This window comes from Nomascus leucogenys, chromosome 21, assembly GCF_006542625.1.
Source record: "Nomascus leucogenys isolate Asia chromosome 21, Asia_NLE_v1, whole genome shotgun sequence".
Lineage (NCBI taxonomy): Eukaryota > Metazoa > Chordata > Mammalia > Primates > Hylobatidae > Nomascus > Nomascus leucogenys.
This window is the reverse complement of record NC_044401.1, coordinates 56,145,443-56,172,532: the sequence shown is the minus strand read 5'-3', so window position 1 is coordinate 56,172,532 and position 27,090 is coordinate 56,145,443. Positions and strand designations below refer to the sequence as shown.

The window sequence follows — 27,090 nt, the reverse complement described above, 5'->3', positions numbered from 1 at the left end:
TCCCAACTGCCACTTTACTTCTTCCATATAAAGGCAGAACAAAAATAACCCTTCTCACTGTATTAATGTGGAAAACACAAATTAGTCACCAGCCCGAAATCACACAGCTGGCTGGGATGAGAAGCCAGGTTGCCCAATTTAAAGACATTTTATTGTGTGGCTTCTGCCAGACAGAACCTTGAGGAATGTTGCAACAAATGAGGAACTCAGGTTTCTAGGTTTGTTTCTCTTAGCCTAATTATGTAACTCCAAACTAGCTCCTCTAATGCAAGGTGGTCAGTTGAATAGGGACAACATTAGACATGCTCTACTTCTCTTCATTCAGAGAAGGATAGAGACAAAGTTGACAACGGTGGGCAGCCATCCTTCTTGCAACAAACTCTCCAGGTATCTGTTACTGGACTCCTATCAAAAGCCCAGCTGAGAAAATAAAAACTCCAGGAAGACAGTTGCTGAGGCACACATTGTTCAGTTAGGACTCCAGTTTTTTCTTCTGGAATTTCTTGGGACCACCAGAAGACTGCATGAGCAGGGCCCACGGGCCCTGACCTTACAACACCCCTTTGCTGAACTGTGCCTAAAGGGCAGCTTGTTTGCTTTGGAGGCTGGTTCCAAAAACAGTCCCTGGAAAAACTGCCTCCAATGTTTGTTATAAAATTATTGTCACTCAAAGTCTGTTTCTTGTCACTCAGATCTCAGCTTAAATGTCACCTCCTGGTGACATCAGGCCCCCCCGACATCTTCACTCAGTGCCTATTACTGTCTAATATTTTCCAAGATCATTCATTTCTTGGCTTTTGTATTTCATAAATGAAAAATAAAATTGTAAGCCCCCAACCATCTGAATGGATCTCTCCTCTCGGTCAGGGGCATTCCAAAGTTAACCTGAAAAACTAGTTCAGGCCATGATGGGAAAGGGGTGGCAAACCTACTTCATTATACCCTCCTCCTTTTTGGAATTACTGTTAGAACAGACTCTAAGTCTGATAGAAACATTTACAGTCTATCCTCTGAAGCCTATGACCTGGAGGCTTCATCTCTATGATAAAACCTTGGTCTGCACAACCCCTTATCTTAATCCAGACATTCCTTTCTTTAGACAGTAACTTAACTCTTTCAGTCAATTGCCAATCAGAAAATCTTTGAATCTGCCTATGACCTGAAAGCCCCTGCTTCCAGTTGTCCCACCTTTCCAGACCAAACCAAGTATATCTTACATGTACTGACTGATGCCTTACATCTCCCTAAAATGTATAAAACCAAGTTGTGGCCCAATCACCTTGGGTTCATGTTTTCAGGATCTCCGGAGGGCTATGTTACAGGCCACTGGTCACTCATATTTGGCTCAGAATAAATCTCTTCAAGTATTTTACAGAGTTTGACTCTCTTTGTCAACAGTTTTAAGTATTATCTGTCTTTTCTCACTAGAATATTCCCTCATGGAGAGGAGGTGCTATGTTTTTTTGTGTTCAGTCACTTTATTCTATATCTAGAACAATGTTTGGCACACAGTGTGTGCTCTATAAATATTGTTGAATGAATACACAAATCAATTCTTCTTTCTAACGCAGCATGACAGGAAGCTCAGGTTCAAAATTGCATATTCAAGCCCGTTAGCAACTCATACAGAAGAACATTGGCTTCATTCTCCTTTCTTTGGCCCTGATTTCCAATTTAAATTCCATTAACATTATGATCCATATACTATTCCATGTAAATAATTTAAAATCCTTTGGGGGAAGATGTAGGGCATAAATAAATAAAGAAAACACTCTGTTCATCTCCTGTCTCTTTCCAGGTTTGAAAAACAAATAGGTAATTTGTCTCCATACAACCTCCCCCTGGGGACTGCACTGATTTGCTATCATCCTGAGCTCCAATCTGTCTCACATTTGTCCTAGGTCTGTCCTTTGTGGAGATGAAAAGCAAAGTTGCTGTCTCTGCCCAGGATAGCACTCTAGACATTTGAAGATCAAGACTGTGTCTTTGCACCTCCCTCCATGACTGCACTTTCAAGAATAAACCTGCCCATGACCTCAAGTGTCACTCCCTCCATCCTGGTGTCTTTTCTCCAGGGGCCTCCAGTTGGTTGACATCCTCCTTGGAGGAGGAGTCCAGGTTAGAATAGGATGTTTCCCATCTGGCCTCTTCAGTCCACATCAGAATAGAGCCACTGCACTGGTATTTCCATCTGTACCCACTTGCTGAGAATCCTATGCCCCACAGCTGCAGGGGAGGGAGGCTGGGCCTGGTAAGGCTGACCTGCTCCTTGGAGCTCAGAATCCATGACACATTTAGTGTGCCCTGGGTTGTTTATCATTGTGTAATTTAAAATACCTACTGTTATTTCTAATGATAAAACAGAAATTCATTGCAGAAAATAGAAGAAAGCACAAAGAAGTAAACAGAAAGCACCTATCACCCCACAACCCAAACATAGCAACTAGTAACATTTAAGCATTTCCCTCCAGTCTTTTTTCTATGCCTAGGAATATACATATGCTTTAGTTTACTCCAGTTATGGCAATACGGAACACAGAGTCCTATTTCCTTTTGTGTTTTGTTTGTTTGTTTGTTTGTTTGTTTTGAGATGGAACCTCACTCTGTCATCCAGGCTGGAGTGCAGTGGCATCATCTCAGCTCACTGCAACCTCTGCCTCCCAGGTTCAAGCAATTCTCTTACCTCAGCCTCCCACCTTTTGTTTTTCTTCAATTTAACATCTTATAAGCGTTCCCCCAGGCTATTAACAATTCTTGGTGTGTGTGGTTTTAATGATTGTGTACTATTCCATCTTATAAGTGGAACTATTATTTCTTATGCATTCCGTGGCACAAGTGGACTCCCTGGGACAAGCTAGGCCTTCCAAAGAAAATCCCTTATAGGGCAGAGGGGCTCACTCACCTCCTCATTCTCTATCTTGAGGGTGGCCAGTCTGGACTGCAGCTGATGATACCGCATGAGCAGTTCTGTCTGGACGGGCTGCTGAGCACTGACCTGGCAGACCTGCAGGAATAACAGCCACCATCTGTGGTTGCCCTGTGCCCTCCTCACCTGTGTGGAGCTAGGGCAGGGGCTACCATTAACATCCCAATCACAGTCCAGGAAACAGGAGCTCAGAAAGGTTGAGCGACCTGCTCAAGGTCACAGAGCTCATAAGTGGCCGTGGCAACCAATGCCAGATGAGAACCAGGGTCTTCCTACTCAAAGTCTGCACTCTTGCCATTGCCAGGTGTGGCCTTTCAGTCATGATCTACGTTTGGGAAGCATGTGAAGGTTTACGAAGAGCCTTAACATAATCTTATTAAGCAAAACTAACTGGTTAATTTCAAGGCAAGAAGTTGTGGCAAGAAAGCAACCACCTAAGAGAAGCCAATGGGAAAAAACCTGAATGGGAAACGATCAGGGGCACACTCCCACTGTGCCACAGAATGATGCTGCAACAGGGCAGCTGTGAGATAACGCGCTTTCACAGCTCATAGCTCTTCGTCCCCCAGCAATTGACTGGATCGAGGGCTGGAGGAGGGGAAGCACCCAGAGAAATGCTGTTCTCCCTCTGCCTTTTTTTTTTTTTGAGACAGGGTCTCACTCTGTCACCCAGGCTGGAATGCAGTGGTGCCATCACGGCTCACTGCAACCTCCACCTCCCAGGTTCAAGCAATTCTCCTGCCTCAGCCTCCCGAGTAGCTGGGACTACAGGCACCTGCCACCATGCCCAGCTAATTTTTTTTTTTTTTTAACAGAGACAGGGTTTCACCATGTTGGCCAGGCTGGTCTTGAACTCCTGACCTCAAGTGATCCACTCATCTTGGCCTCCCAAGTGCTGGGATTACAGACGTGAGCCACCGCCCTCCACCTTTCATGTGGGACTCTAGTATTACCTGTGGGCTGGGCTGCTGGCAGGCATGTGCACCTCACCCCTTCCAGGAACACAGCTAGGATCACAAGGGACGGTAGGGCTCTGTGGACAGTACTAGTTATTTGCTACTAACTGCACAACCCAAAGTTTATGGTCACCAGTGGTCACCATGAGGCCAGCATTTTCAGGTCCAGGTGATGGGTCGGGAGAGCTGAGAGGAATGGGGCAGGCACAGCAGTGCAGCCCTGAAGAAGTAAGTGGGCAGAGCCATGCAGAGGGTCTAGCAAATGCCATCTTCTCAGATGCCTCCTTGCCCCTCCCCTCCCAGCAGGTGCCATGGGTGGCCCAGCTGAGCCTCATTGGGACCCAGAGGCTGGTTGGGTCTGGGACACGGTTGGAGTGGGTTCCCCCAATGCCCAGAGGGAGCAGTGACACAGACAAGCTCAGGGAACTATTTGCATAAGGGATTTTGTAAGCCTTGGGTAATGAGTAGGGCTGTGTTGGGGCCAGTGACAAGGGCCTTCTTTCCATTTGTTTTTCGTTTGTTTTTTTCAGAATGTAACAAGGATCTGAGCAGCACAAGCACTGAAGGAAACTCAATTGTCTGGTGTATAAAAGGCTTGCAGTGTTGGAGGAAGGGAGCACCCTGGTGGAATGCACCAGCCTGAATGACTGTGGTGAGGCTACAGTGAGGCTCAGGCTTCCTGTGGACCTCACCTGCGCATCTGGGGGAAGAACATGAGCCTGTGTGCAGACTGGGGCTCCCTTGGAGTCTTCTGGACATAGCTGGGAGGGGTTATAAGGGAAGCCAAGGTCCCGTAATTCTGTATGGGGGGCACTTGAGACAGCAAGATTAGGGTATTAGTGGTAAACTCCTCAGCTGGGGAAGCCCATGAACCAGGAGCTTGACCCCAGGCCTCAGATAGAAACTTCCTGTATGTGCAACCAGGGATGATGTACTGGAGCACATGGGGGAACAGAGGGAAGCAGCCCCAAGCCCAGGCTCCAGGAGGAAGCCTACCTCATCCCCCATGTGGGGCTGGAACTCGAACTTGAGTGGAGGGCAGAAGACTTGATTGCACATGTCCATGACTGTGTGCTTGTCACTTCGGGAATCCAGGTTGTCCACTGCATTCTCGATGACATCCAGCCCCTCGTGGCGAGAAGTCTCCAGGTTGTATTCAGCTGAGAGATAGGTCCGGAAGGTGCGGGCCAGGCTGGCATGGAAGCCCAAATCACAGCACTTGGGGAGAGGCAACAAAGGAAGGTTATGGGTGACAGCCAGGATGTGGAGGGGTGGTCACCGGCCACCATAGTGACTTACAATTACCTCCCTTTCCACAGCCGAATCTTCCATCCCAGAGGCCCCAAAGCACTTTGGAATTCTACTGCACAAACCTCATGGCACCCCTCAGGGGGAGTTGTGGTTGAGATTTGGGCAATAGCAGAACTAGGTTCCCTATATTCACCATCTTTCTCTCTTTTTTTTTTTTTTGAGACAGAGTCTAGCTCTGTCACCCAGGCTGGAGTGCAGTGGCACGATCTCGGCTCACTGCAACCTCCGCCTCCCGGGTTCAATCGATTCTCCTGCCTCAGCCTCCCGAGTAGCTGGGATTACAGGCGCCCACCACCACACCCAGCTAATTTCTGTATTTTTAATAGAGACAGGGTTTTACTGTGTTGGCCAGGCTGGTCTCGAACTCCTGACCTTGTGATCCACCCGCCTCGGCCTCCCAAAGTGCTGGGATTACAAGCGTGAGCCCATTTTTCTCTTCTTTAGGGTGGTGTGCATGCATCCCCTCTGCCTGGAATACTCTTCTTTTGGAATTCAGTTTAGAGGTCACTTCCTCCAGGAAGGCTTCCTTGATGTTCTCCCCACTCAGAGTTGGTCAGGTGATCCTCCTCCAGGGGTCCACATTTCCCTCTACCTCTCTCACTGTGACTTAGTATTAAAAACTATCCCCTGCCACCTAGTATTAAAATCACCTATCAACATGTCCTTGGTGAGGTAAGCTCCCCGAGGGCCAACCCACTGCTCCTGCACCTCAAGTTCCAGACAACAGCAGGTGCTCAATTAATATATGGTAAATGAATGAATAAAAGGGCTGAAAGGGCAAAAAGGAAAGTTGAAAAGTAGGAAAGAGGAAGGTCTGGCCTTGAGCCATTTGGGAGCTCCCTCTCCTTGCGATGCTGACAATGGGTTCCCCTCTGGAGCCATGGAAAAGCAAGAGCCCCCTGACTTCCCAACAGAATACACCAGGAAAACAGTCCATCAACCAGTACTGAGCCTTTACTAAACACGGACGGGGCCAGCTCCACCATCTGTGCAGGAAGGGGGACACGAGAGAAACAGTCCTGGCTCCTACTTAGATGACACAGAAGCCCTCCCCAGCGCCACTGCTCACAGTGTTCTTTCTCCCAGTCTGCCTGTCCCTGTGGCGTGTCCTGCACAGCTGGTACTTGGGAGTCAGTGTTCCGTTCTCCATTTGCTTAAGCTGCCTGATTTCTCCCAAGATAACCTCCCCACACAAAGCTGATCTGCATAATTAAGTCTGTCTCATTCGCTACTTTCTTTCCCATGTACGTGTGTCTGGCTGAGTGGCCCTAGGGGTGCTAAACATATTACTAATAACATCTCCTTTACCACACTGGGAAATCCCCCAAGGCATGAACTGTGTGTGGTTCATCCCTGAACCCCTCAAACCCAGCAAAGGACCTGGCGTCCAGGAGGGTACTTGGGAAGTTGGCATTGGATATACAACTGCCCAAGCCAACTGCACTGGGGCCACCAGAGACCCATGTCCCACTGGTGAAAATAGACACCATGAGGTAACACTCATTTTCCAGCTCCCAAACTCACTGCCCTTCCCCTCCAGCAGGGCTCAAAAGACCCCTGGCTACCCGAGAATGTCAGCTAAAGACAAAGACCAGCCCCTCCTTCAGCCAGTGACGTGCGCCAGCCCAGGTGTGGGCCCTGCTCAGTCCCAGGCTCCCCAGGGAGCTCACATCAATCAGATCGGAGACATCATGGATGTAGTATTTGCTTATAGCTGCGTTGGTGGCTGCCAGATTGAGCAAGTAGTCATTCCGGGCCTTTGTGCATTTCAGCTTGTTCTCAGAGTACTTGGCCTGCCTCTGGAAGAAGAAAAGAGTAGATGTAAGAGCAAGCCGTTTAAGAGGACAGGGTTTGTGATTTTCTTTTCTTTTTTTTTTCTTTTTTTTGAGACAGGGTGTTGCTCTGACACCCAGGTGAGAGTGCAGTGGTGTGATCATAGCTCACTTCAGCCTTAACTCCTGGACTCAAGCAACCCTCCCACCTCAGCCTCCCGAGTAGCTGGGACTATAGATGCATGCCATCACACCTGGCTAGTTTTTGTTTTTGTTTTTCAAGTTTTTTAGAGATGGTGGGGTCTCACTATGTTGGCCAGGCTGATCTGGAACTCCTGGCCTCAAGCCATCCTCCCACCTCAGCCTCCCAAGTGTTGGGATTATAGGCATGAGCCACCATGCCCAGCCCAGTGATTTTTTTCTTTATAGTAACCGCCTGCCACCCAAGCCCTGCACAGCCGCACCTATGGAAGACCTCCATCTGCTAGATGAGTAAGGGTTGGACCTGGACTCAGGCAGCTCCCCTTACACCTGCACCTTGCACCTGCACAGCCGATGAGGACACTACACAAGCAGCAGCCTCTGACGGTCCTTGCTAGGGTGGGGTGTAAATAAGATCCCTGGCCAGGAGTGTTGGCCTATAATCCCAATACTTTGGGAGGCTGAGGCAGGCATATTACCTGAGGTCAGGAGATCAAGACCAGCCTGGCCAACAGGGAAAAACCTCATCTCTACTAAAAATACAAAAATCAGCTGGGTGTGGTGGCATGCACCTATAGTCCCAGCTACTTGGGAGGCTGAGGTGGGAGAATCATTTGAACCCAGGAGGCAGAGGTTGCAGTAAGTGGAGATTGCACCACTGCACTCCAGGTCTAGGTGACAGAGGGAGACTCCATCTCAATCAATCAATCAATCAATCAATAAGACCCCTACCCAGTACCCTCCAGTGACGTCCCAAACTTCTGCTTGTGCCTGAGAAGCCCTCCATGGCCTGGTCCCATCCACTTCTCAAGCTCCACCTTCTCCCATGCTCCCCCTCATTTGCTCAGCCTCCTTGGTCCATCCTTTAAGAGGCCAAGTTCATTCCTGTCTCAAGGCCCTCAGACTCATGGTTCCCTCAGCCTTGGCCCAAGGTCTCAAGGCCAGATTGGCCTCTGATGACAAGCTCGTCTACCTTTCCCACTCCCTCTGCCCACCCCTGCCCGGCTCTTTTCTTTATAAGCACTTCCACCACCTGAAATTGGATTTTTTTCTACCCTTTTATTTACTTGTTGATTGTCAGTGATCTCCCATTAGAAAATAAGTGGGGTTAGGGACTTGATCTGCTTTGTTCATTGCTAGGTCTGGAGCACCCAGAACTGTCCCTGCACAAGGTCATTTTCAGTCATTTTCAGTGACTGGAGGACAGAAGGGAGGGAGGATGACTGGATGGAAGTGGTGGGGAGAGGCGGGGTGAGGCAGCCAGAGCGGCCCATCTCAGCTGGGACCCAGCTGCCTCCCAGGGAGCTGCTCCTGTCTGGGCCAGCCTGGGAATGGAGCAGGAAAGAGTAAATGGGCTGGAGAGCTGTCCCCTGCTCCTTTCAGACTGATGGGTCCCATTGCTGCGTAAAAAGTCAGGTCTCTGTAAATAAATGGTTTTTCTCCTTCGCCTAGACATTCTTACACCTTCCTATTCCACAATGAGTTCTCATCCTTTTAATTCTCTTCAGAGATCTCTAACTTTTCCCCAGGGTCCTGGCAGTTACATCCTACACCAGCCATGCACCTGACCCCCACAGAGAGTTTTGATATTCTTGGCCTATTTCCAGTGGCCAGCTATGACCATGACCCTGAGACCATTTTTTAGCCCTTCATAGACTTATAAAATGTTATAAGTCTAGAAAGGATGTTAAAGGTATTTTCGTTAAACTCATCTATTTTGTAGATGAGGAAATGAGAACTGGAGAGAAGTGGCTTGCCCAAGAGCCAAGTAGCTAATCGAACTAAAAATACAACTCTGAACTAAAAATCAGCCTCTGGACTTCCAGGCAGCACTCATTCTACCTCTCTATTTCTCCCTATGTTGTAGTCCTATCATTCCCTGCTTGGTTATTTTATTTTATTTTTATTTATTTTTACTATATTCACAGAGTCATACAACCATCATCATTATCTAACTTTAGAATATTTTCATCACCCCAGAAAGAAACCCTGCACCCATTCACACTTTCTCCCGATTTTCCTCTTCCTTAGCCCCTGGAAACCAATCATCTATTTTCTATTTCTATAGCTTTGTCTATGCTGGACATTTCATAAATGTAATTGTACAATATGTGGTCTTTTGTGACTGACTTCTTTCATTTAGCATAATGTTTTCAAGGTTCATCTATGTTGCAGCATGTGTCAGTACTTCATTCCTTTTCATGGATAAATAATATTCCATCACATGGATATACCACATTTTATTCAACCATCCATCAGCAGATGAACATCTGAGTCATTTCCATCTTTTGGCTATTTAGAATAATGCTGCTATTCATGTACAAGTCTTTGAATGGACATATGTTTTTATTTTTCTTGGGTGGATACCTAGGAATAAAATTGTTGAGTCACATGGTAACTTAGTCTACGTTTAACATTTAGATTGCTTTCCAAAGTGATAGAATCGCTGTACATTCCCTTTAGTAGTGTGTGAAGATTCCAATTTCTCCACATTCTCACCAATACTTCATATAGTCTGCCTTTTTAATTCTAGCTATCATGGTGGGTGTGAAGTGATAATTCATTGAGTTTGATTTGCATTTCTTTAATCACTAATAATAAAGACAATCTTTTTTTTGTTGTTGAGACAGGGTCTTACTCTGTTGTCCAGGCTGGAGTGCAGTGATGCGATCATGGCTCACTGCGGCCTCGACCTCCTTCAGGTAATCCTCCTACCTCAGCCTCCCAAGTGGCTGGGACTACAGGCACATGCCACCACACCTGCCTAATTTTTCTATTTTTTGTAGAGATGGGGTTCTGTCATGTTGCTCAACCTGGTCTCGAACTCCTGGGCTCAAACTATCTGCCCACCTCGGCCTCCCAAAGTGTTAGGATTACAGGTGTGGACCACAATGCCTGGCCCAGACAATCTTTTTATGTACTTATTGGCCACTCATACATGTTTTTTTAAGAGCAACATCTATTCAAATTCTTTGCCTTTTTTTTTTTTTTTTTTTTTCATAAATAGAGATGGAATTTTGCCATTTTACCCAGGCTGGTCTCGAACTCCTGGGCTCAAACAATCCTCCCACCTTGGCCTCCCAAAGTGCTGATAATACAGGCATAAGCCACCGTGGCCAGCCCTACAGCACTGTTTTTAACTAAATCTGGATAGGGTTTCACAATTCTCAGCCCAGTGCCCTGGGCAATTGATCAGAGTTGACATGAGAAATGAGACGAATTTGCCACTCCTGTCAGATTTGAAAACTGCAGCTCAGAGAGGTGTTGTAAACGTGACATTTTCAAAACCCAGCCCATTTGACTCCAAAGCTAGAATTCCTTCCACCACACCCTACTAAAGGACTTTTCCAGAATCAATACACGGGGATTCTAACTCTCTCATCTTTGAATTGGCAATGGCAATTTTGGAATGAGCCCTTCACCAGGTTTCCAGGTGGTAGTCCCTCTTGTTGAGACACATTCAGTAATTAGTTCCCACCTCACCCCCAGCCCCTACCCTTGGCCATCAAATTGGCCTCTGGAACAAGCCCCTGCTCCCGCTAATGCCTTGTGATTCCATCTCATCTGAGAAGGTGCTTGCTGGGTGTGAATCTCGTCACAGTTCAGCTTTCTTGTGAGTTGAGCACCTTGTCTGCCTGCTGACCTTAGCACTAAGCCAGGCCTAACCAGTGCTAGCACGGGCATGTCCGGCCCTGCTTCCACTAGAACACTGATCTCCAAAAGAGGAGATGCTGGCTACATTGTCCCATCCCCCCTACCCACCACCCCCCAACTGGGATGCAGGGGAATAAGGGGGAAGGCTAAGGCTGTCCACCAAGAGCATGGCCCTCCCCTTTGTGCCCTGTCCCCAGTCGCTCCCAGCCCAGGGCCCCCACTCGCCTTCTCTTTCATCTTCTCAATCTTCTTCACAGAGCTGCGGCGCTGGGGCCGGTCCTCGTGCCGGAGCAGGTTCATGCTGAGGTCTCCTGACTTATTGAACTGCTTCTCTTCCTGCTTCTCAGCCTCCTTCAGCTTGCTTTCTGCACTGATGCTCTCTGCATGGTACATGTGGTAGGTTTTCATGACCTGGGGGTGCACAAGTAGGGGAAATCAGCAGCCAGCTATGGCCCAGCACGGCCCTCCCTGTTACTCCTGGCTCCATACCAAGTTCTACGCTCTAGTTGGCCACTGCCCTGGTCCCAAAACACGCTCTGGGCACCTGCCTTCCTTTACTTTTGCACAGACTTTCTGAGGACTGGATATGATGATGATGGTCATTATCATCACCATCATCATCAACAACATCATTAAGCCCTAACTAAGAGCCAGGCATGGGCTAGTAAAGAGGAAATTTAAAAATGATAATAATAAACAAATAAGGAGGAAATTTAAAAGGGTAACCATAGCTCCAAGCATCTGGGGACTGTCAGAAGTGACAAGGCAAGCCTGGCCCTTGCTCAGCTGTCCTCTCTAGCCCTGCCAGCAGTGACTGTGGCATCCCTCCCTCTCCTCCCAGTGCTGCGGGGAAAGCCCCTCCTCCCATACCATGGGAATTGAATGGGAAACATCCTTCTTACACACAAATCATTTTCTCAGCTGTTTCCTGAAGTACAATGGACTGCAAATGGCTCTGTACCCAAAATGAGTAATATTAAGTAACCCAATAGATATTCTATGCTCTCTGGAATAAACTCATCCTTGCCTATAAAAACAATTCCTATAAAGCAAATTGCACTTTGCTACTCTACTTCCATAATAAAAAATGGATATTGTTATTACAGGGGAAATTTTCTGAGCCAGAAGAAATTCCAGACATCATCTAATCCAACGACCTTCTAGTTTGACAAACAGGGAAACTGAGGCTTGGAGGTGCAAAGTATCAGTGCAGAGATGCCAGACTTTACATCCATGTATCCAGGACCACAAGCAAAATATAGAACTTCCACTGCACCAGAAAGATCCCTCATGCCCCTTTGCAGCCAATCCCTGACCCCACCCCAGCCTCAATCATAGATTTGCCTTCTGTCACTGTAGATTGGTTTTGTGTGTTCTAGAATCCAGTTCCATGGAATCATACAATATAAACTCCTTTGGGTCAGCCCTCTTTTCATTCAGCATAACTTTTCTGAGATTCACTGATGATGCCGTACATATCAGAACTTTTTTATGGCTAAGGATTCCATTGTATGGCTATGCCACAATCTGTTTACTTAGTCATATGTCCATAGCTACTTGAGGTGTTTATAGTTTTTAGCTATTTTGAATAAAACTGCTATGAATGCTCATGTACATTTCTTTAGGTGGACATGTATTTTCATTTTCCTTAGGTAAATATCCAGAGGTAGGATGGAGGGTCATGTGGTAAATATATATTTAATCATATTGGAAATCTGGTCTCTCACTTTTAATCCACCACTTTTTCTACCAGATCATCTTAGATTGTCTGTATCATTTTTTCATAAATAGAGATGGGGTTTTGCCATGTTTTCCAAGCTGGTCTCGAACTCCGGGGCTCAAGTGATCCTCCCACCTCAGCCTCCCAAAGTGCTGGTATTACAGGTGTGAACCACCACACCCAGCCCTTAATGAATTTTTTTAATTCATTACCATTTTCTGAGCAGGCATAAATACTTTTAGTAGCCTGAACACTGGCTGGGCTGCTCCATACCAACAGCATTTTTACCGGTCCCCAACTAGAAATGTACTTTTTTTTTGCAATGCCAAGTATATGATCATCTTTCTATGCTAAGAAACAAAGAAACTTCTGGAATCCATGGCTCCTGGGCCTTGTTCATTCTCTTCTGTGGCTTGGATTACTATAACAGCTAACAGAGCAAAGGCTTCCCCCGGGAATGAAATGTGCTCCTATCTAACCAAGCCCTGTAAGTCGGAGAACTCAGAATGAATTCCTGGCCAACCCTAAAATCTTATTCCTTGTCATTTGAAGTGTTGTGAAGTGAGTTTATTAGAATGAGGAATTCTGTGACTTTTTTTTTTTCTTTTTGAGACGGAGTTTCACTCTTGTTGCCCAGGCTGGAGTGCAGTAGCATGATCTCGGCTCACTGCAACCTCCTCCTCCTGGGTTCAAGCGATTCCCCTGCCTCAGCCTCCTGAGTAGCTGAGATTACAGGCACCCACCACAATGCCCGGCTAATTTTTTTTTTGAGACGGAGTCTCGCTGTCGCCCAGACTGGAGTGCAGCGGCACGATCTCGGCTAACTGCAGGCTCCACTCCCCGGGGTTCACACCATTCTCCTGCCTCAGCCTCCAGAGTAGCTGGGACTACAGGCGCCCGCCACCTCGCCCGGCTAATTTTTTGTATTTTTAGTAGGGACGGAGTTTCACCATGTTAGCCAGGATGGTCTCGATCTCCTGAACTTGTGATCCGCCTGCCTCGGCCTCCCAAAGTGCTAGGATTACAAGCGTGAGCCACCGTGCCCGGCCTCCGGCTAATTTTTATATTTTAGTAGAGATGGGGTTTCACCATGTTGGTCAATCTGGTCTTGATCTCCTGAACTCAGGTGATCCTCCCACCTTGACCTCCCAAAGTACTAAGATTACAGGTGTGAGCCACCGCACCCAGGCTCTGTGACTTTTATCATTAAATCACAGCATTGATTCGTTGTTCAGAAAGTTCCCTTTGCCACTGGCCAGGAGTCAATGTGGCAACATATATTGTAGATCATGGAAGGTATGAATATGGACAAGTGTCTGGGCTGAATCCTGATGCTCCCACTCCTCAGCTATGTGACCTTGGACAAGTCACACAACCTCTCTGACCTCTGCTTCCTCATCTGTAAAACAGAGATAATAATAGCATTTACTTCCTAGGCTTGTTGTGAGCACTAAATGAGTTAATTTCTGTAAAATGCTGAGAACAATACCTTCCACATAGTAAGAGCCATGGAGGTATCTATCAGATGCTACCACCACCATCATCATCATTATTATCCCTGATTTGGGCTCAGGGTTTAAGAACCTTAAACATGCTCACTTGGAAATGCTTACAAGCTCTGGAGAACATTAACTAATGTAAAAAATACATATTTTTATGCCATGTTTCTCCCTTCTTCCTTCATCCTAAAAATCTCCCAAACTTGTAAAACAATACATGGATTTAAAATGCAGTCAACTTTTCTTCATGGTTCTTGGTGGAAAGATTGCTTCTCTGCATTCCATCCATTTTTGCTCATTTGCAATCTCCCTAAGACTCCAAAAAACCCCCTTCTTGCTGATTTCATCCTCTCTGTATGCCAGTTCCACCAAGATCACATCCAAATAACTCAATGGACCAGAAAATGTGCCATACTGATGTGTTCTCGACATCTAGTGGCCAAAAGGGGTGACTGCAGACTTGCAGATAATCAAAGCAAGTGCCTATTTTGATGATCTTCATGCCTTGGTTAAAAGGACACTGGGGCCTCTCAGCGGAGGCAGCAGGAGGGAGAGCATCAGGATAAATAGCTAATGCTTGTGGGGCTTAATACCTAGGTGATGGGCCGATAGGTGCAGCAAACCATGATGGCACACGTTTACCTATGTAACAAACCTGTGTCTCCTGCACATGTATCCTGGAACTTAAAATAAAAATAAAATGAGTCCATTGAGTTATTTGGATATGGTCTTGGTGGAACTGGCATACAGAGAGGATGAAATCAGCAAGAAGGGGGTTTCTAGGAGTTTTAGGGAGATTACAAATGAGCAAAAATGGGTGGAATGCAAAGAAGAAATAAAATAAAATACATGTGGCTAAAGTGTGAGAATGCCTACTGTGGCTGTCTCCAGGACCCCACCTTCCCCCTTCTTGACATGTCCCTCCACATCCATAGACAACCCTGGGTTCTTTGCCTCACCACCATATTGCTGGTGTTTTTCATGTCTGGATCCCATCCCTGTCTGCGTTCAATGATTCCTGCTACATCTCCTTTTTCTATTTTGGCTTCTGAGTCTGCTTGCCTCGCCACGAATCTGTCATCTGTGCTGGGTGGTTCAGGGGAAAAGAGAGCCTTTCTATTTACAGCTAGATCTTCCTGTCCAATCACCATGCATCTATCCACTCACTCAAGGTCAGCAGCCCAGCTGGGTGTTCTCAATTCCCACATATCCTTTGCCTAGTTTTCTTTTTTTATTTTCTCTCCCTTTACATCATTTTCTACTCTTCTTGAGCCACAGAGTACTCTTCCTGCCCTCTGACAGGCCAAACTTCCTAGGACAGCCTCTAAATTTCATTCCCAAAATCCCACGCTTGGAGAAGACAACCCAAGTACCCTGGGACCAAACTCCCTGTGATCTACTCGATTCCTGATTCCAAGAATAACAGTGAACTCCACTGCCCAGGGTGACTTATGACAGACAGCTGCCACCAAAGAGTTCACCTGGAGGTTTCTCCAAAATGATTCTATTTGTACCCAGAATCCCCTAGATGTTTCTTTTATTTAATTACCTGATACATGGGCTTCAGCATGAATGGTCCTTAGCTCAATAGACTAGAACAGTTAGCTCAATATTGCTAGTCCAGGATGCATTAAACAATATTTAACCTTATCTATTACTTCAAAGTTTGCAAACCTCTTTATAGGACCCCTTCTAGTAAAGGAGCATTTCAATGAGTCCTTTCCCCAATCCTGGGAGGCAGTGTGATGACAGTAACAACAATGATAGCAGCTAGCATCTATTGAGCACTTACTACCTGCCAGGCCTTGCTTTATGCACTTTACCTATATTAACTCATTTATTTCTCACAAAAACCCTATGAGATATGCATCCTATGATCCCTGCTTTACAGATGAGAAAACCATGGCCCAGAATAGGTCAGTAAGTTTCTCTAGGTGAAAAGCTGGTAAGTGGAGTCAGGGTTCAAAGCCAAGGTGGCTGACCCCAGAGCCTGGGCCTACTGAACACATGGTTGTTTTGCTTTCCCTGTACCCCTTTCTCAAGGGTAAAACAGGGGTGAAAGGCTCCTCCAGCCCACTGGAATTTGGGAGACTTGGTTTTGAGACTCAGCCCTCCCACTACTTGCTGGGTGGCTGTGGAGAGGTGTGTCCTCTCCGTGCCCACCTGGTGAAGATCAGAAGGGGGTAGATGGGGAAAGTGCTGTCAACTGCAAATTATCAAGTGACCAACTGCCAGCAGCAGTGTGCCCAGGGCTGGGAAGGGGCAGAGGTGGATGCAGGAGCTCAGCTGAGGCCAAGTTCCTGAACTGGGGATGTCTGAAGGGCCCCTCAGAGGTACCCATCCGCTTGATGCCAGGTAAGGGATTCGCTTTCCAGCCCTCCAGACCCTATTCAGGGAGTCTAGGGAAGGACCTCATAGGGATGTGTCAGTTAAGACCACTGTTCTTGGACCAAGTTCAGTTGCATGTGTCCTCAGAATAAAAGGTCCTCCATAAATCTTGTGTCCTAGCCCCCCACTTAAGGAAATGGAGGCTCAAAAATAGCAAGAGTGGGCTGGGCACAGTGGCTCACGCCTGTAATCCCAGCATTTTGGAAGGCCAAGGCGGGCAGATCACGAGGTCAGGAGTTTGAGACCAGCCTGGCCAACATAGTGAAACCCTGTCTCTACTAAAAATACAAAAATTAGCCAGGTGTGGTGGTGGGCCCCTGTACTCCTAGCTACTCAGGAGGCTAAGGCAGGAGAATAGCTTGAACCTGGGAGGCAGAGGTTGCAGTGAGCCGAGATTGTGCCACTGCACTCTAGCCTGGGCGACAGAGCAAGACTCCATCTCAAAAAAAAAAAAAAAAGAAAAGAAAAGAAATCGCAAGAGTGCTGTCACACGAAAAGCCAGGCAGAGCTGGGACTGCAGGCCAGGTCTGCTGACCACTAAGCATTGCCTCTTCTGATAATCACACTGCCTTTTGCTTTGCACACATTGCCTTTTGCCTCTTCCCTGATCCTCAGATTCTGAAAACAGCAAAGTGTTATCTGCACCATCTTTCAGCCCCTCATTTAAATGCAAAAGAAGGCAAACAGAATCTGGAAGTCGACAGCATCCATAAAGGACACCTGAAGCAGGATAAGGATCAGTTGTTAGAAAACAGCTTCTCAATGATGCAGTCCCTGTGTGCTTCCTCCACCCTGCAGACAGGGCTGTCCCTGGGCACAGTGGCTCTCTGCTTCCAGCATTTGTGTATGGGTGAAACCCTAGGCCAGTGCATGACTAAGACCTCCTTGAAGGAAAAGAGAAGCAAAGTCCTGAGGCCAGGATCTTGTTCATGATAGTATTCTCTGTACCAGTACCCAGCAAGTATCAATACGTATTTGCATGAATGAATGACTGTTTGGCTGGGCTGACTGGATCAACAGATCAAAAGATCAGTGGATCAATGAATATGGCTGAATGGATGGGAAGATGGATGGATGGACAGATGAACAGATGGGTGGGTGGGTGGATAAATGCAGGGATGGGTAGATAGATGGGAGAGTGGATGAAAGGGAGAAAGGAAGAGAAGAAGGCAGGGAGGGAGGGTAAAATGAGGGAGGTACAGTTCTATTGCCTTTGTTCTGCTGAGCATACTTGGAAGTAGGGAGATCGCTGTACCGCCAATCATTAAATATTTATTGGGCAGTTCATTATGTGCCAGGTACTATGCTAGGCAATACTACAGTGTGGAAGACATGCAGGTCACGGCCCTCATAGGATCCACACTGTAGTAGAGATACAGGCAATTATACAAGTGATGATCACATGGTGTGATAAGTACAATGATGAAGGGAGTACTAGGCACTATAGGAAGGCTTCCTGGAGGAAGTGACATCTAAACTGAACATTGCAGGAAGAGTAGCTGTTAGCTGGGTGAGCAGGGCTGGGGGTGGGGGTGGAGTGTCCCAGACAAAGGGAGCAGAGTGAGCATTAGCCCAGGGGAGCAGGAGGCAAACAGGACTGAGGAGCAGCTGACAGGTGGAGGAACATCAGACATGTCAGGTGTGAACATCAGGAGCACCAGCCAATGGAACCACTTCCTCATTCTCCCCCAGGGACTCCCCCTCAGTGGACATCTGTTGCTTTTCTCTGCCCAGACTCATCCAGTCTTCTTTCTTTGGGAACAGCCCCCTAATTTTATTTTGAGGAAATCCCCCAAATTCCCCTCCACTATTCTCAGTACATGTGGTTCATGGGAACTTGACATCACCCCGCAATCCTGGGGTGGGCACGAGACCCCGGCCTGGCCAATCCATAAACTTATGTTCATCTGGCCACAGGAAGCTCCGCTAGGCCAATTAGATGCTACCCTGGGGCTTCACTGGAAACACTGGGAAGGGAGTGTTTTCTTTCCACTGGAGGATGGGGAGAGGCTAATCGGAGGAGAATTTGCAGTGCTAGGGACCATTTTTGTCACCACATGGGAGAAGCCTGCCAGATCATGAAGTCCACACAGAAGAAAACAAACCAGAAGTGGGAGAGAGACTGATTCCCAAAGGTGGATAAATGGATGGATGGATGGATGGATGGATGGATTGGAAAGAGTGGGGAAGGAAGGTAGGAAGAGAAGGAAGGAGGGAAAAGGGTAAAATGGGGGAGGCATAGTTCTACTGCCTTTGATCTAGTGAGTATATTGGTGGGGAGAACAGCTACACCTTCAATTATCAAATATTTATTTATGTGTCAGGTACTATACCGAATGCAGTACAGTCAAAATACAGTATAGAAGACAGATGGGGTCTCTGGCCTCACAGAGTACATGCCGTACTGGTGAGACAGACAAATCAGTGTGTGAGCCACTGGATCCAGCTAGACCTGAGCTACATGTTCATGTGATTCAAGAGAGTATCATTTTCATCTAAGCCAGTTTGCACTGGATTCCAGTCCCTTGCCACTAAATGAATCCCAAAAGGCAGACTTCCTTCCCTTTCAGCCTCCCCAACTACCCATATCAGTCCTGATCCCAACCGGCCAGGCTCAGTGCAGTGACTCAGGAGCAGTGCTGACTGGGCGGAGGCTCCCTCCCACATCCCGGGTGCTGCTTCCCACCGCTCTAAGTGCTGCTCCTTCTGCCCCTCTCTGCACCCAGGAACTGTCCACTGTCAATCAGATACCATCTCTTCTCTGGCACCTTCCTGATGCTCAGTAGATTTCATCACCCCCTCTTCCATGTTCCCTCACACTGTCGTATCCCCACTAAGACACCTGTCATAGTGTGCAGCCACATCTCATGGTCTGGATATGCTGATGATCAACACATGTATTCTTAGTGAATGGGTGTCTGGGCAGGGAAGGTTACCTAGAGGGAAACCTCTTCCGTTCTGCTTAGGACCAGTTCCATCCCTGGATGACACTGTGCGCACACCCTGGCTGGCAGGCTGTGACAGCCCCACAGAGCTGCCCTGCCCTGAGTCTGAGCCAGGACCCTGGTCTCCCTTCCAGGGCACAGTGGCATGAAGATCAATGCCTGGCAGGAGCCTCAGCATTCCTCAAACTCCACACCTTCATTCCACAGACAGGGGAAACTGAGTGCCAGCGCCCCACTATCTGGCAGTGGGTCAGTGTTTCCACTTGTGTTAGCAAGGTGACTTTCGGTGTCATGGGAAGGAAACACTGCCAAACTGGACACTAGTAACAAAGCAACCGAGGTGATATGGGGATGGAGGAAGAGTCAGGAGATATGCTTCTCTCTGTGTACCTTCTTGCATTGTTTAATGTACTGTTATTAACCCCTTTCAGCTCTCTGAGGATCCTTCTGATTACATCAGGAGGAAAAACCAGTCGGTGCCCACACATCTTCAAAGCTTCTCGCCTGCCGCTCTGCCAGGCACAAGCTTGAATGCACAACATTGCTTGATTTTCACTTAACTAACAGAACGTTTCTATTTATACCAAACTGTGTTTCATCTGCTAATGTGAAGTATCATTTCCTTCCACAATAAATGCAGGTTCGTAGTTTATTTTTTAACTTCAAATTTTAAATTTTTTTTAAGATGGGGTCTTACTCTGTCCCCCAGGCTGGAGTGCAGTGGTGCAATCACAGCTCACTGCAGTCTTCACTTTTTTGTAGAGACAGGGTTTTGCCATGTTGCCCAGGCTGGTCTCGAACTCCTAGGCTCAAGCAACCTGCCTGACTTGGCCTCCCAAAGTGCCAGGATTACAGGCGTGAGCCAAGCCCAGCCCAGATAAGTAGTTTCTGTATAGTCATATAAATAGTTTAATGTATTTATATCACTAGTGTAGGGGAGTGCATAAGCACTCGGAGTCTGGAGCAGGTTCTGCTGTTTCCCCTCTGGGCAACCCTGAGCTGGCCACCTGGGCTCTCTGTGCCTCAGATTTCTCATCCCTAAGATGGGCGTGGTCATAATGCCACCTACCTCAAAGGGTTATGATGAGGATGAAATGGATCAATACAAGTAAAGCATTTAGACCAGCCCCTGGCCTTCAATAAGCACTGTACATGATTGGAGGCTCTAGTTATTCTTGAGATAAAACAATCTCCAAAATATACCTACAAACACAAAGCAAGATGCAGAATAGTAAGTACAGTTGTCACCACTTGCATAAAACAGGAATGTGTGGGATATGCCCAAACGTGTGTGCTGACTGATGGATAAAAGATCTCTGGAAGGAGACATGGCTAACTGGACACTAGTAACCTAGTAACTGAGGTTATCCAGGGATGGAGAAAGAGTCAGGAGACATGCTTCTTCCTGTGTACCTTCTTTTATTGTTTAATTACTGTCTTTTTTTTTTAACCAAGTGTATGTATCTTCCATTTCTAAATTTAAATATTAAACAATTTTTTTAAAGGAAAGTCATCCAGCTCAAGTATGAAGCCAGCATCACAGAGAGCACGCCTGGAGGATGGGAAATGAAGGAGGAGGTGGCTGTACATTTTCCAGCAAAACATTCTTAGGGCTCTGGCTGGCCCAGTGGAGATGGGGAATGGAGAAGAAAGATTCCAAACTATGTAGGAAAAATATTTATGCCTCGTTCTTTCATAAAAGACACAATGACTCAGGACTCAGGTTTGCCAGGCACTGGGCTATACTCTATGACAATCACTCTCCCCAGAATAAACCAGACAAATGAACTGGCAGCAGCCCCATGTTCCAGGGAGGGACTGGGCTCAGAGGGTTTCTGTGGCAGGGCCTTCAAGTTAGGCCCAGCTGACTCTAAAACCTGTGCTCTTCCAGCATGCGGGGCTGCTTTCCACTAATTAACTAACACTGGGGGAGCTTAAAAAGGGAGGGGAGGTCAACTTAAAGAAAAATACTCAGTAAACGACAGAGGGCCCAAAGATAGGATGAAGCTGTGGGGCTGTACCTGAATGTCATCCTAGAAAGACACGCAGTGAGCCCAGGGTGGAGCTGGGACCAGAACTCAGGCTTCTGGGCTCCCAGTCTCAGCTGTCTCCACCACCCCCATCTCTGAGGGCAGTCATGAGGAGGGAGACACCTTTGCCAAGGTCTGCCTGTTGGCCCAGAGTTGATGTCATATCCCTGAGCCCATACACAATCAATCAAGGCTTGAACATGTAAAAGGTAGAGTGATTCATGGCTCCAGTTAGGGTCTACCTGTGACCAGCTGCTGCCAGGTATGAATGGACACTCCTCAGGCCCTCCCCACATGGCAAATAACATAGTCACTGAGCCTCTCCTGCCGCCCTGGGCTTGGAAGGCCAGCCCACAGTTTGGAGCAGAGCTGCTGAACACAGAGGAAGAGATAGGTGGGGGGACACTGGATGTTCACTAGTTACTGACACACATGCATTTCATAATATAGAGACATATTGAAAATCTGAACACATTTTTAGCCAAACAGTGAAAACACAGTGGGGCTTATAGTTTGTGAGTTGTTTTGTTTTGATTTGCCTCTTCTAGAAGGATTGCCATACTGGTCCACATTCTTTACCTCTGCCCTTTTTTTCTCCCAGGCCAATACATGAACAAGAACTATATTGTGTTGCGCTGATGGGAGTTCGAGGGAAAAGAAGTGGGGTGGGATATATGTGTGTGAATGCTTGCATATATGTGTATTTACATGCAAGCATGTGAATGTGCATATGTGCTAGTGTGTGGTGCATGTCAAACTGCACATGCATGTATGCATAATGTGTGTGTGTGTGTGTGTGTGCACGCATGTGCATAAACACCCATGCTAGCATGCTTTAGGGAGGAGGTGCCTCAAGGTGCTAAGGACTGAGCAGATAAGGACTGGGTGATAAGGACTAGGCTTATTGAGTGAGTGAATGAATACATGAATGAACAAAATGCCTGGCCTTGCAGTCTCCTCTGCATCCTTCCTAGCCTCAGATAGAGACAAGCCTTTTCTCTAAAGCAAGTGATGGGGGGCCTTTAGCATTTATCTCCACTATCATTACACCCTGTAGGACCCCCTGAACAGACCACCACCACCTCCCTTACAGAACTTCAAGAAGAAAAAAAGTGGAGCTTACTGGAAAAGCCTTTCTCTGCATTATTTGTTCCTCAGTGACTGTGGTAATGACCCTAGGGCTGAGGGAGGAGGGGGACGGTAGACTTGTATAACCAGGCATGGTAACTAGAAAGTGCTCAAAAGAAATCCCTAGCAATGAAGCATGAATTTGGGGCACATAGTGCCGTCAGCAGCTGGGTGGCTGGAGTGAACTGTTTGCAAAGAGGACTGTGATCATGACTGGCATGGCTGCAGGCATGGCCCTTTGCATTGTGACTCTGCAAGGGGAGGGGGCCTTCCTTTTCTAACCCAGGACTCCGGGCTTGGCTGTGTAACTTGCTTTGGCCAATGGGATATTAGCAAACATGACACAAGCAGAAGCTTGAAAAGTGCTTGCACACTGGGGTTTGCTCACTTTGGGCTCTTTTTTCTTTTATTAATTGACCAGAAAATTGCAGCCACATGAGTGGCCCCAATTGAACCCTGCCCAAATTGCTGACCCACAGAATCACGAGCACAGAAAATGGTGGTTGTTCTAAGTCACAGAGTTTCGAGGTAGTTTGTTACGCAGCAACTGATAGCTGATACAAAGGCTTTAAATAAGTCACTTCTCTGTGCCTCCATTTCTTTATCTGTAAAAATGTAAGAGTGTTAATTAAGTAATATATAGTAATATATATAAAATACCTAATACAGAGTGAGATGCATCATAAGCACTCACGAAGTGGCTACAGATGTTAGGATCATCCCTGTTTGGCAACAAAGAGAAGGAGAGCCAACGAGGTTAATTGACTTGGCCAAGCTGGTAAGTGGTGCAGCAGGAATTCAAACCCAGATCTGTCTGTGATCAGTGTGCACTTCTGTGATTCTGCATTGCCTTCCCTGTTGAGAACTCCCTCTCTCTTCCTCTCATTCCCTCTGCTTCTTTAATTCCTACCCATCTAAAGGCACCAAGCTCAAAGCTCACCCTGGAACACAGTAGCCCACTTTTCTCAATCTTTTTCCTTCTTGTTCTCCCTCCCTCCTCCTCTCAACCCATCTCTCACACACGTGCATCTCCCTCAACTAATACACACCCATCTCCTCCTATGTGTGTGCATGGCTGGCCAGGGGCTCTGGGCACACTGTGGGGAACAAGGTCCAGCCCCACAGAGCTCACAGGCAAGTTACACAGCCAAGCCCAGAGGTACCTCCCCTGCGAGCCCACATGTCCAGCACATACTAGGCTCTGACTTGTGTTGTATCAACAGTTCACACACTACTCTTTTTATTATTATTATTATTACACTTTAAATTCTAGGGTACATATGCACAACGTGCAGGTTTGTTACATAGGTATACATGTGCCATGTTGGTTTGCTGCACCCATCAACTCGTCATTTACATTAGGTATTTCTCCTAATGCTATCCCTCCCCCAGTCCTCCACCCTCTGCCAAGCCCCGGTGGTTCACACACTACTCTTATCTCTCTGCCCAGATTCCAAACTCCTTAGAAGTAAGACCAGTTTCTTTCATGTATTCATCCCTCCCTCCTCCCTCCTTTGCTTCAACAAGCACCCTGGAAGTACCAAGGATGTACAAGACTCTGACAGAGACAGACTCTGAATGTTCATGATTCCCCACTGTGCCCTACTGCAGCTCTGGGCCCACAGCACGTGGCCCCAAATGCTTTAATTTAACTGAGTTTCTGAGTAACTACTAAAGACTCAGTGTGTAGTCAACAAATGATCTTCACAGGGGGTGTGCTGGCACCATGAGGATCCCACTCTTCCAAAGGAGAGAGCTAGGACCCTTCCTCCTCCACTAGCTTCTGGTGACCCTCACCAGGCTGCTGTGGAAATGGCAAGGCACGGCTCGTCCTGCTGGGGCCTCAGCCACCATGCCTGGCCTGTGTCTTCAATACCAGCGGCATTTCTGTCCAGCCATCCTGCCCTGCAGCCAGCACAGGGAGGTGTGCATGGAGCACCTGCTGGATTCAGGCCACTTTGCTGGACACTGGGACCTTTAAGGACACAGAGAGATGCCACTGTCCTCCTGATCTCTGACCATCACCTGGTCTTGTCTAGTCTACAAACCACAGAAAGATGACCATCCCTGTTTGTCACAGGTGAAACTGACAAGTGAAGGGACTTGCCCAAGGCCACACAGCTGGGTTCAAATGGAGCCTTTGGGCCTTTCATGCAGTGTTTCTCAGCCAAGATCTGACTCCCAGGGAGTTTACACTCCAATATGTTGGGAGACGGGATATAGACAATAAAGATACAAGAGATTTTGGTACATCTGCCATAGGAACTTGAAGCCGAGAGGTAATAACATTCTGAAGGTGGTGGGGTTTGGTCTGAGTTTGAAAAATGAGCATGACACTAACAGGTAGGTATAGACAGCAGGGATTGCAGGCGAAAAGCAGCAGAGGGGGAAGGTATTTGGTGTAAATAGAGGGCACCAAGAAGAGGAGCCCCGCTGGAGGTCACAGCAAAAGTTAGAGACCTAGGTGGGGATGACTGGGGGATCCCAGGACATTGGGGCTAAGTTGTTTTGACACTGTGGAGGAAAGTGACCCATTCAAAGTGGAGCCTGAGGAACATAAAAAGGACCTAGACTGGGGAGCACCTGGTCTAGCCAAACTCGCTGCAGAATTCTGAGCAGGACAATCCCATTCGGTTTACCAGGCTTGCATTATTTGTCACCACCCTTCCCCCCACCGTGAGTATGTACAACAACAGCCTACTTCACACCCATCAAGGAGGAACCAATGATGGTGATGATGATGATAGTGACACTCAGAACTTCTGGTACAGAATGCTCTTTTTTTCTCTTTGTTCTAAGCATCCATTGCATATAGGATCTCCTCGAATTCTCACAAGGATGTGCACTAAGCAGGTACTAGTATTTCTACTTAACACCTGGATTTGAACCCAGATCTCTGGCTTCAAAATCTGTGCCTTAACCCAGCAGGCTGCTCTGCCCCCCAGTGACCAGCTGATGCAAAGCAATATGCATTCTCAAGCAGCAATTCTTCCTTTCTGCTAAGAATGACTCAACTAAAAACTACCCACAACTCAAGTTTTGCTCCTTAATTTGGAATCACAGAATTAAAAGTTTCAACTTTTATCTAAGAACTCGCAACCCCGTTTTACTGATTGGGAGACTGAGGCCCAGGAAAAAAATGCCTTGCCTAGAGTTCCGTAGCTTGCTAGGATCTGAGGCAGGCTTTCTGACCTGAGGTCCAGACCCTCCCACAAAGGCTTTCAGTGCTTCTGAGGAATTTACCACCTGCTGGCCACACAGGATATAAACATAGAAAGATAATAAAACCAAACAGAAGGGGCATCTCACAGACTGCTGTTCTTTCCCCTCATACTGGGGATTTTCAAATACAATTTTAGCAGCAGATTCTCCCCAACACACAAACACACTTTTCATGAAATGCTACATAGGACACCTATCTATTTAAAACATAACCATTCCCCTCTGTTCTGATTGGGTAGGACTGAGGGGCCTGGAGCTCTACCTGCTGGGTCTACCCACCCCACTCCCCATATCTCTCCATGGGGTCCCCACATTCCTCTTGAGGAAGCCATAGGCTCCCCAAAGCACAGTCTGAAAGTTCCTGCATCATCGCCTCACGTGTTTGTGTCCCCATTTGCTCACCTTCTTGGATTCTAAAACTCATCTCAAGCACAGTTAGATGTTGACTCCAAGCAGGTAACAAAGTCAGCTGTGGACCACACTGTGATGTTCTGAAATTATGCCTTGGAGATGGCAATGCAGGCTCACCCCATTACCTCCCGTGATCCTCGGAACCATGCTCCATTTTGCAGATGCAGAGACTGAGACCCAGACAAACTGCCCACCTGCCTATGGTCCCACAGTCAGTAAGGAGGGGCCTCCGCTGGAGCCTGTGCTGCCTCATTCCAAAACTCACATCCCTGCCTTCAGGAGCCTTCACACTCACACTCCCCTGGCCTTGACTTTGTGCCCTCTTCTTGCAGGTAACACGTCCCACAGCTGCAGGTCGTTTGAATCTCTCGTGAATTTTGACAGACTAGACAAGCCCAGGCCCTGCCCCACATGTACAGAATCAGAAGCTGGGGCTGTGAGTCATTACATCCTGACATGACGACCCACTGTCACTCAGCATAAAACGCAGCAAAAAAGGCCTGGGGTCATTCCAGACCTCTGTTTTGCTTCCCTCCACCTCTGGTGATGAAGACAGGAGACCCAATCCCAAAACAGCAGTGAGCCTGGGCAGAACTTACTGTGTAGAGCTCGTTGGTCACCTTCAGGAGCTCCTCGTGCATCTGCAGGCCAATCTCCTTGCTCTGGAATATGGAAGAACAAATGTCAGCAGGGGAGAAGTTTGCTGGCTACATCTACCAATCTCTTTTCAAAAGGGAAAGGTCAGGAATGTTTCGAGTGGGGTTGGAAGGGGTACAGAAATCAGCATAAATTTCACTGATCTACAACAACATAAATTCCTCAACTTATGTCCATGAAACAAACTCACAGAGAGAGGTTGCTTGCAGATGGGATTCCCTGGTCATATGAGTTGGAGAACCCTACACATCACTTCCCTACCACAGTGAC

At 47.3% G+C, this 27,090-nt stretch overlaps 1 protein-coding gene across 7 annotated transcripts in view; it reads right to left on the bottom strand.

Moving 5' to 3' along the window:
* The window catches only part of SRGAP3 (SLIT-ROBO Rho GTPase activating protein 3), a 276,271-nt gene that overhangs the window by 78,710 nt on the left and 170,471 nt on the right, over positions 1-27,090 (bottom strand). For all 7 annotated transcript variants that reach the window (XR_004027564.1, XR_004027563.1, XM_030801815.1 and 4 more), the window contains exons 4-8: positions 26,763-26,825; positions 11,046-11,231; positions 6,864-6,992; positions 4,879-5,100; positions 2,903-3,004 (exon numbers count right to left, since the gene is read on the bottom strand). Coding sequence is in view for 5 of the 7 variants with exons in the window: in XM_030801815.1 (XP_030657675.1) it covers positions 2,903-3,004; positions 4,879-5,100; positions 6,864-6,992; positions 11,046-11,231; positions 26,763-26,825 (702 nt within the window). In the remaining 2 variants the exon portion in view is untranslated. The remainder of the gene's footprint in view (positions 1-2,902; positions 3,005-4,878; positions 5,101-6,863; positions 6,993-11,045; positions 11,232-26,762; positions 26,826-27,090) is intronic.